Source organism: Carettochelys insculpta, chromosome 29 (genome assembly GCF_033958435.1).
Source record: "Carettochelys insculpta isolate YL-2023 chromosome 29, ASM3395843v1, whole genome shotgun sequence".
NCBI lineage: Eukaryota > Metazoa > Chordata > Testudines > Carettochelyidae > Carettochelys > Carettochelys insculpta.
The window spans coordinates 11,787,442-11,797,952 of NC_134165.1; the positions used below are offsets into that span (position 1 = coordinate 11,787,442).

Below are 10,511 nucleotides of genomic sequence, written 5' to 3' on the forward strand. Positions count from 1 at the left end.
ACATTCCGCTGTGGCACGGCTCTCTGGTTAGGTGCAGAATCCCAGCGCCAAGGATAATCGACCTACCTAACCATCTTGAATGTGTCTTCCTGAAAATGTCTGAAAGGCATTCAACTCCACATCCCTGGGGGACTCTGCGACAGTCCCATGGGGCATGATTCACATTGTTCAGGACAGTCTGGCCGGGAAGAGCTGCTCAGGGTCCGTTGCCTGTGGTACATGAAGTGACAAAGTGCAGCACCCTGAAGCATCAACCCCACAATCTCACACCGATGTCAGTTGCTTCCTCTCTAAACCTAAGGAATTGTTTCAGGGTATGCTCTGGGCTCAGCAGATGCATTTCTCCACCACAGGTCACTTATGTTGTCCTGGTTTCCATGTAGGGAATCATTAGGGATTCTTCAGTGTTACTGTCTAATTATGGACAAATCAAGTAGCCTAGCTCTTCCTCACTCCTCTAATCTCTGCCCTTCTCCCCAGGTGGAAGAGATCGTCTGGGGAGGCGTGGGTGGCTGGACCGGGCTTGGTGGATCGAAACTTGGAACAAAAAGGTAGCCCATGAGGGCCGCAGTTCCCAACCCTTTCACACTTCCTTCAGCTGGACCAACTGCTCTCAAATGTCGCCCCTCCCCGTCAGCCCATTGGAGCCAGGAAGCAGCATTTAAATTGTCCCAGTTCCAACAGGCTCACACCCACCCTCCCTTCCTCCCCTTGCCACAGCAGGAAGTGTAGATGGGCTCCCCACCACTGTGGAGGAAACTGACCAACCCCGCGCCAGCTGGGACTCATGCGGCCTTGCTGCTTGAGCTGCTCCTGGCAGGGGAGTCTTCAATTCCACCCCTCCCTTCCCGGTAACGCCGCAAAGTGCCACAGGGAGGGGAAATTGACAAAATCTCACGGTGCCCTCGGACAGTTCTCGTGGCACATGGGGGTGTCCAACAGGGATGCCCCAGGAGGGGGCACTGATGCTTTCTCGGGTGTTTCTGCCTCACACAGGACTCTGCCTAAGAAACACTTCGAGGAAATCAGTGCAACCATCAGCAACTTTAACATTCATGGACTGATCATCATCGGGGGCTTTGAGGTGAGTCCAGCAGGTGTGGACCCTGGTGCCCAGTCACGGAACACCCCAGAGGTGTGTGAATCCTGGGGGATGTGAGGCCAGGTGTAAAGATAATCACTGTGAACAGAGAGTCATTAGTGGAGGAATTTGACCATTCCCAGGCCTTGAAAAATGCTGGAAATCTCCCACGGTGACTCAGGAACGTAGACCATCCCAACCCACCCAGCTGGCTGAGTCTCCTCTAGAGCAGGGCTCAGCCTCTGGGCTCCAATCACTGGGGTAAAAAGGAACCTGGATACTGTGGGCTGATGCCTTCCTGGCCCCAGCGAGGCCCATCTCTCTCTCCCTGAGGCTCAGAGGATCTGATGGGGTTCCACTTCCTAGGGCTCGGGGTGGTGCTGGTAGGTTTGGACCAGAAAGCTGGTAGACTCTCGATTTCCGAGAGGACCAGAATGTGTTCATGGGGGGCGCTGAGTGATCTTGGCCAAAGCTCTCCCGGTAGATACCTAGTGCTGGTGTCCAGCTCTTTGCCAAGATGTCCAGCACCTGCAGGATCCATAACCAACATTCAGGCTTTTCAGGGGGCTGTGGGGGGCAACATCTCTCAGGGCTCCTGCTGCCCTATCCTGAATCTAATGGAACCCATCTTAGTCCTGCCCCAAAAGGCCTGTGACAGGGTGAGGCCAGTGGACCAACTTACAGGGGGAAAGCAGCTCCACAATGCAGGAACAGCCCTGGCAATCAGGCCGAGTGGGAGCAGCCGGGAAAGAAGCTGCCCTGAATCCATTAGGGCCAGCTGGTCCCTCCTGAGGCTGCCTTTTAAAAACCTTCTCCCAGTGGGTTGGGGGAAGAGCGTAGGAGGGGGCTGGAAAGGAGTCTGGCAGTTCAAACAAACGTGGAGGGAGTTTGAAAGTGGTGCAACAACAAATAGTAACACAAGAGACCACAAGCAGCTCCCATCGCTAACCTCAGGGCTCAAAGTCCGAGGGGACTGGGGGCTCAGCCCGATCAAACCAGGAGGCTCTTACCCACTGTCCTTTGAGCTCAGGGACTAAAGCCCAAACCCGGGCAAGGGCAACCAGGCCCCATGCTGTGGGACCATGGCCTGAGCAGAAAACTGGGGCCCAGGAGATACATGGACCCTGTCACAGGCCTTAATGTTAAACCCAGCAGAATACGCTTCCTGTCCTTGCTGTGGACTGTGGCTATGACCTGGTCTGGGAGTGGAGGACCCAATAAATAACTGTCTCACTCTGGGTACACACCAACAGCTCTCCAGAGGCAGCACCAAAGGGAAAACTTCAGTGGGGCCAGGATTTCACCCCCCAATGCTTCTCTTTGATCTTATTCCTAAGTCCCTGACAGCCTAGGTCCCCTGTCACCAGCCAGCTGTGTTAGCAAAAGCTTCCCCCTCCATCCCCTCTTCCATGGTGACCATGGCCCCAGCTGGAAGCAACCCCTGGTCTTTTCAATGCTCTCCCTTTCTTCCCGGCATCCCGCAGGCTTTCACCGGGAGCTTAGAGCTCATAGAAGGTCGCGGCAAATACGAAGAGCTCTGTATCCCGCTGTGCATCATTCCAGCCACCGTGTCCAACAACGTCCCCGGCTCCGACTTCAGCATCGGCGCAGACACGGCCCTCAATACTATCACCACGGTAAAGGATTGTAAATCTTTCTGCCCTAAGGAATAGCCCCATCCACTAATAGCGGGGCTCATACGTTCAAAGGCCATACAGCACTGCTGGGATTGTCCCATCCGAAATCAGGAGAAAGCACTGAGAACATTATAGAGCAGGTCAAATCTATTTGCTTGTCGAAAGTTCAAGCTTGCAGAATTTCTTAACATTTTCAAACCGAACATGCAAAACACCTCAAAAGTTTCTCCCTTTTTCTCCTCCGCCCCAATACTAGCAATGACCTGCTTTGTACATTTCTCATCTGAGGCTTGAATTGGTTAGCTCAACCCACGGCCCAGCTGCAGGCTGGATTACAGTCCATATTCTGAGTATCATCTGTGGTGGTCTATTAAAAAGCATTTTCAGTGCCTCTGGAAATACAAAATGTATATTGGTAGATCTGTAACAGCTGCATCTTTCTAAGGCCTCAGTTATGAGCCTGGTCGATTGTGCGTACGGGAGCCCACTTGCCTTACATGGGGGGGCGGGGGGGATAACCATGATTGACATATTGTGCAAAGAAGAATGCTGCTCATCCCCTTGCTTTGAAGAGGTGTGGGCAGGGTGGGGAGTGGGTGGAGCAAAGCAGAGCCCCTCCCTCTCAATGCAGCTGAGCCCATGGTGGGCGATGTACCAGGAGAAGGGTTGGCAGCTAACTCCCCTCCCATGAAAACAACAAGCAGTCCAGTGGCACCTCATAGACTAATTGACTTTTTTGGAACATAAGCTTTTGTGGGCAAAAACCCACTTCATCAGATGCATGTAATGGCTTTTCATTGTTTTTCTGGATACAGACCAGCACGGCTACCCCCTCTGACACTCTCCTTCCATGGAGAGATGGTGAAAGAGTGATTGAACTGCTGTGCTCAGTTTCCATGCAATTTCTGCCCAGTCCCTCCAGCCATGCACCCCATGCTGCCTCTACAACTCCCAGCTGGCTTGCAAGATGCCAATCCTCCCCTAAAATTCAGTGTGACATCCCCACCTCATTCCCCATTGGCATCTGCTTCCACTGCCTGCTTGGCCCAGGTTCTCCATTACCACAACAGAACAAGATCCCAGTGAATCTGAGCCACTACAAAATTCTGGCGCTAAGAGCCGACTACACTTCAGCCTTCTACAGAGAGATTCCTTTCCCCAACTCCAGGAGCCTGCCTGGGGTGGGATGTATGGGAAAGTATCTCTCCCACTGATGGGGTTCACAGAGACACCCATCCTCACCCTCCAGAATAGTTTTTCACCCTTGTTCATGTTGCCCCAGCTTTCATCTCCTTTATGAAGTGACTCGGTAAATCTTGTTCCTCTTCTCTCCCCAGACCTGTGACCGTATCAAACAATCGGCTGCCGGCACCAAAAGACGGGTGTTCATCATTGAGACCATGGGAGGGTACTGTGGCTACCTGGCCACCATGGCTGGCTTGGCTGCAGGAGCAGATGCAGCTTATATTTATGAAGATCCCTTCACCATCCATGACTTACAGGTGAGAGCCTCTTTACCAGGGCTGAGGAGCATCTGGTAAAACACGGCCTCTGTTTCCTTGTGCTCTGGTACAGCACAACACAAATACGCTGCACATGGGCTTCTTCACCCACTGTCCAAGCGCCCTCCACTGGACAGGCGTAGAGCTGCAGCAGCGCAGAGACATGTATCTGGAAAGCACGGTGGGTGCAGTGCTGGGAACCAAGGGAGCAGGTCTAACCCACCCCTCCCATTCGGTGTGGTGCTCCACTTGTCTCTTGCTGGTCGCTCGATAACGAGGACGTCTTCATAGCACTCCTCATTTGTCAGACTGATGATGATCAGCCCGATTCTGGAGCTACAGGTCTGATCACAGAAGGGGCAGGTGCTGGGAGCTGTTGGAGGGGCGTGGGGCAGTTTTTGCCACCCTTTTCTCCTTCTCCACCTCTCCTTGTCTTCACTGTGGTGGGACCTCTCCAATTCTGCCACCTGCTCACCTATTACCTTTCTCCACTGGGGGGTGGTTCTCCCAAGTGTCAACACCAATGCTGCACTTTTCCATGTGTGCCACCAGTACGTCCTTACCTCACTTCTGCTGGCCTCCAACGCTCCTCTGTCTTTCTTCCAACTTGGAAGACAGAACCTGTTTTGGGAGGCGTTGATCGGACATCTGGACCGTGTGACCAGTCCAACGAACTTGTCAGTGAATGATCATGGCTTCAACATTAGCACTGGAGGAGTCAAATATGACCAGTGTTTGTGAGCCTATCCTCCCAAGAGCTATTTTGGTTTCTCCTGAGGCCGTGTTCATAGTGTTCTAGCTGGCTGGGACACCACATACAGGCTGCTATAGAAGAGGCTAACGGAGATGGATTTTTAGCTTTGCCAACAGCTCCTCATGATCCAGAGCCCCCAGGGTTTGTTCCCCACTGTCCAGGAACCACCTGGGGCTTTGGCATGCCAGCATCTTCAAGGCCAAAGTTGCCACTGACTGAAACAAGTGCAAATCTGCCAAAGTCAATGGAGTGCTACGTGCTTCATTCAGCCCTTGGCCTGTATCCTGGAGGGCAGGGACGCATGCTAATCTGAGGATCTCAGAATAACCAGCTCCCTGGGGAATTTAAAGTCTGGTGTGAATTGACTTATTCAACTTACTGCTGAAAAGTGCCATGTCAGGCAAAGGAGCAAACGTGGCTCATGGTGATGCTGCTCTCAGGCCAGAGCAAGGCCCTGGGCTGCGGTGGAGTTCTTCCGGCTTTTTTAGGGCCAGGCTCTTATTTACACCAAGGCCCTTTAGCACTGCGCTAATGCCACCAAGGAACTTTGGAGCTCAGACTGGCTTTTTGGGCTGTCTCTGCACAGTGCTTAACATGGTGGGAGTCTGGTCCATGCCATAAGACAAGTCCTGAACTGTAATAGTGCAATTGTAAGGCCGAAGGGGGTCATCCTGACCACCTACACCAACTTTAAGCATCCTGCAGGCTGAAGGATCTCTCCCAGCACCTCCTGCGTGGAGCCTACTGACTAAACTGAAATCAGCAATGGGGCTAGGCAAGTCTCCCCTACAAAAAGAGTCCAATCACATGTCACTGTTCCACCACTGGCTGTAACATCCCATTAAAGTCAATGGTGGTTCTGAAGCCTCAGTCACTGCATTTTAGGTTTACATCACAAGGGCATTACGGCAGTCTGGTGAGCTTTGCTGTTCCTCTCACCTGACAGACGGGGGGTCAGCAACCCCCTGCGTAGGTGCCAAGAGTGGCGCACAAGCTGATTTTTTTTTCCATTGGCACAGGAGGCGGGAGCTCAGCCCCACCTCTCCTCCCCCATGTAGCTGGCAGCTTGCTCAAAGCCAGGCCAGCTGCAGATTAACCAAAGACCAGCTAATGCTACCAACCACCACCTGAACGGTAAAGCTCTGCATCTTAATGTATCTATTAATGAAGCTGTTGTAAGTAGGACTATTAGAGACTTTATCACCAGCACTAGGACCTTACATAGAGGTCAAAAGCTCCAATTTTGGTGCTCTGCCTTGGAAAAGCTGCTGACCCCTGTGATAGACCTGTAGCTGAGCTTCCCTACTTTACGCCCTGGAGATGTTTTCTGCTCCCTGAGCAGACAGGGACTGGCATTTACTCCTTCAAAAGGTTGCTTTTAAAATACCTGCATTTGTTTAAAAAAAAAAAAAATCCCAGGTATCTCAGAAGCCTCCTGCTCTTTTCTGCATCGACAGGTTAACGTCAAGCATCTGACTGAGAAAATGAAGACAACAGTGAAGAGAGGCCTGGTATTGAGGTAAGCAGCGTCAAAACAAGTCAGCTGAGGGATAGTCACAGGCTGCTGCTTGGATCAGGGGCCAGGACGTAGAGTCTAGGTTCCGTTCCTGGCTTTGCCACAGCCCTATTGGTTGACCTTGAGCAAGTCACTTGTCTTCTCTGGAACAGTTTCCTTCTCATAAAGCACTTTTCCATTCGCCATATTGGATAGTCCATATGATGCTGGATGCCTCTGATGGATGTTCCACAGCCTGTATTGACAATGGTGTCACAAAGGGATGGAAAGTAATCGGAATCCTGGTGCAAAGACCACCAAGGGACCTCCAGATTAATGAAATCCAACCAAATTTGCAGGCAACGTTTTCTAACACACCTAAGTCACTTAGGCTCCGCTCCTCAAAGATGCCCATTGATTTTGGTAGGAATCAGAACCCTAAACACCTTTGTGGCCCAGGGCCTTGGAAACCTAAGTCCCCCTGCCTTCCAATGGGATTTAGGATCTGGGGTCATTGGCGAAATGTTCCCCACATCCCAGTCTGTGGAAAAAGATCTGTTCATCTCCCTGCATGACAGGCCCTGGCGTAACGGCAACAAAGCTTTCTGGCCGCACTCACGCATGAGAACCGTGGTCAATGCAGGCCCAGTGGATCTGCAGAGGGCTGACCTGGAGCAGTGGTTTGCCCACCAGCTCCGCCTAAGCAGGCTGTATTTCTCTGTTAGCCAATCTCCTTCCTGCCCCAGGTTTTTCCAATCCACCCCAAAGTTTTGAGCCACACAGTTGAGGAGTCTGGGCCTGGCTGTGCCCCTGCCCCCCATCTTTCACTTGGTCTGTCTTGTTTGCACATTACAGGAATGAGAAGTCCAACGAAAACTACACCACTGACTTCATCTTCAATCTGTATTCAGAGGAGGGGAAGGGCATCTTCGAAAGCAGGAAGAACGTGCTGGGACACATGCAGCAGGTAAAGCAGAGGCTGGTGAGGCCGCACAGCCTAGTGGGTGGGGCAGGAGGGGACTCAGGAGACAAGAGTTCCAGTCCCAGGTTTGCCTCTCACTAGTGAGTGACCTTGTGAGAGGTCCCCCTGCTCTTTATGCCTGTTTCCCTGCCCTCTCCCTGGCTGCTTAGGCCATGAGTACTTTGCGCCAGGGCTTGTCTCTGTACTGCTCAGCACAAAGGAGCCCTGATCTCAGTCAGTGTCTTTGTAATATGCTCAATACCAGAGGACGCTCTCCTCCTGACAGCAAGGCTGTGCGCCCCTCCCACTTCAGGGCCACTTTTCCTCTGCCTATTGCTTCAATCGAGGGTCGGTAAGTCGACTGCAGACATGCAATTCTAGCTATGACAATTGCATAGCTAGAATCGACTTCTCCACAATCGACTTACATGGCCACCCTCACTGAGGGAGGATGATGGGAACGTTTCTTCCATTAACCTCCCTTACTCCTCCTGATATTGAGGAGCATAAGAGGTCGCCTGCCAACCTCAGATACTTTGATTTTGTGCATTTTTATCAAGCACATGAAATTGGACTCCGGAAGATTGATCCAGAACAGGTCAATCTTCCAGTAAGTATAGACAAACCAGGTGACCCGGTATCTGGAAAGGAGCAGCTGCATTGGCTTCCAGCAGCTCTTTTGGGCTCCAAAATCCCCTCTTGGGAGAGACAGGAAGCGTTAGTCAGCACCCGCCTTGCAGGGCCCAGTGCCAGGGGTTGATCACAGGTGCTGGAATTTGGGGTTGATGCAGCTGGATGCTGTAATAGCTTTATGCCCAATTAATTCTGCCTTCTGGCGGGTGATGCGCCAGATATCCCACTGAAAGGCAGCAATTTTCCCTCTTGTGTCAACTCGCCTTGTCCGAAACCAAACGACCTCTCTCGTTGCAAATGGCAGGGCGGGACACCAACTCCCTTCGACAGGAACTTTGGAACCAAGATGGGCGCGAAATCTGTAGCATGGATCACCGGAAAAATAAAGGAATGCTCCAGGCATGGTAGGTCACACAGCACATTGGGAAGGGGCCACATGACCCATGAACGTGGTGCAGCAGGTTGCGTAGTGCACGGGGTGGTGCTGGTTAGAAATTAACTCCTGGGGCTGCTAAGCTCAACAAATGCACTTGAGGAGGAAAGCTCCCTGCATTTGGCTGTGCTTTTTGATTACTTTGTACTCATCCAGCATCAGTCCTCGACTTCAAAATCCCCCGTCCTCAGGGCTACATGCCCAATGCAATCAGTGGACAGGCTGGAACCTGTTTCCAGGCAGAATGAATGGCTCTGGGCCTGTACAACCATATAACAGTCCCCAGGAAGCCTCACTGTCACAGCTGGGGCTGGCCTCCAGCGGTCATGCTTTGATCTCCACTTCCCCGCCCAGGTGTATGCCACTTGGGCACACAATCCACAACCTGCAAGGGATGAGCTGAGTGCTGGAAATACTAAGGTGGTTTCCCTCCAATTTCTTGCAGGTCGAATCTTTGCCAACACCCCAGACACCGCCTGTCTCTTAGGCATGCGCAGACGAAGCCTCCTCTTCCAGCCACTCGCTGAACTCCAAGAACAGACAGATTTTGAGTAGGTTTTTCAAATAGCCTCCCAGTTTCCTATGCAGCTACCATCCTGGTGATGGATCAATGAACACATCTGAAAAGGGTTAGAAAGCAGAGGGAGGTTATAAAGGGTTGGTCTTTAAGAGACAGGGCTATCAGGGTAAGTCGTCCTACTGGGGAAATCTCTGTGTAGAGAATAGCATCCCAACAGAAGCGGAGGAAGTCTTAATGCTCAATTCACTTAAGTATCGGATGGGTAAAGAGAGTGGAAGGGTACAGAGCAGTTACTGCTGGTGGCCTTTACAACACATGTAAAAGGGTTTTTGAACCCAGCAGTCAAAGGAGTAACGAGACCCAGGAGCGGGAAGTTGAAACTAGATAAAGATCACAGGGTTGGAAATAAAAATCTGTGCCTTACACCGGAGTAAAACAATGGGAGTGGCTTCCCGAGGGACACAATCGCTTGGCGTCTAAGAGCGAGGACTGGATTTTTGTCCTAAAAATTATGCTTCATCTCCGCCAGAAAGTACAGACACTGCTGGCATCACAGAGGAAGGGTTGACCCTTGCAGCAGGTAAAGCTAGATTAACAAAATATCCCCTCTGAACATGAAAACTATGGATTAAAAAAACCACATACCTACAGCCTCCCAGCGTTACTTTCAGGTGGGAGCAGTAACTCAGTCAGCTCTTTGCTTTCATCTTCGTGGTAACTCCTCTAAGACCAGGTCTCCGCTACACCTTTGTCAGTCATAGAGGTGCAGTTCCAGCTATTGCAACTGTATAGCCAGAATTGATGTAGCTGCGATCAACTTACCTGGGTATCCTCACTGAGGAAGGTAGACAGGTGAAACTCGCAAGAGTGAGAAGTATTGACACTGATAGTGAAGACGCACAAAATTGAACTAGGTGTGTGAAACTGAACCCTAGATCAGCCCCGAGCTGGTGGATCTGCTGGGTAGCGTAGATGGACCATTAGCCTTTTCCAAGCTATTAGCTCATTAATGAGCAACATCACACACGCCTGTGTAATACAGAGGTGTGGAATACAAAGCCACTGCTCATCATAACTCCTCTTCTCTATCAGTTTCCACTACAGTACTCACCATCAGTATCCGGGCCCCTTCCTGTAATCCAAGAAGCAGCATTTGTCCCCCATCTTTCAGTGGTTGTTACACTATCTGTTTTTCTCCCCAACAGGCACCGCATCCCCAAACAACAATGGTGGTTAAAACTCCGTCCAATCTTAAAGATCCTGGCCAAATACGAGATAGACTTGGATACCTCGGAGAAGGCCCACTTAGAACACATCACTCACAAGGGGCTGCTGCCTGAGGCTAACGTCTGAAAAGCTGGAGAGGCAACACAAACAGATCTCCCTCTAAAAAATAGTTTTTTGCATCAGGGACCTCTGAAATAAAATTCTAATTTATTTTAGCTCATGGCCCCAGCTCAGAATGCAAGAGTCTTATCATTTATACAGTAGCCGC

The 10,511-nt window shown here is 51.2% G+C and overlaps 1 protein-coding gene across 1 annotated transcript in view; it reads left to right on the forward strand.

Annotated features, from left to right (window-relative positions):
• The window catches only part of PFKM (phosphofructokinase, muscle), a 48,664-nt gene extending 38,199 nt beyond the window's left edge, over nucleotides 1-10,465 (forward strand). Inside the window, exons 15-23 of the mRNA XM_074979468.1 lie at nucleotides 481-551; nucleotides 997-1,084; nucleotides 2,566-2,718; nucleotides 4,056-4,220; nucleotides 6,432-6,493; nucleotides 7,325-7,436; nucleotides 8,368-8,467; nucleotides 8,942-9,047; nucleotides 10,222-10,465. Coding sequence (XP_074835569.1) covers nucleotides 481-551; nucleotides 997-1,084; nucleotides 2,566-2,718; nucleotides 4,056-4,220; nucleotides 6,432-6,493; nucleotides 7,325-7,436; nucleotides 8,368-8,467; nucleotides 8,942-9,047; nucleotides 10,222-10,369 — 1,005 coding nt within the window. The 3' untranslated portion in view covers nucleotides 10,370-10,465. The remainder of the gene's footprint in view (nucleotides 1-480; nucleotides 552-996; nucleotides 1,085-2,565; nucleotides 2,719-4,055; nucleotides 4,221-6,431; nucleotides 6,494-7,324; nucleotides 7,437-8,367; nucleotides 8,468-8,941; nucleotides 9,048-10,221) is intronic.
• The last annotated feature ends 46 nt before the right edge of the window (nucleotides 10,466-10,511 follow it).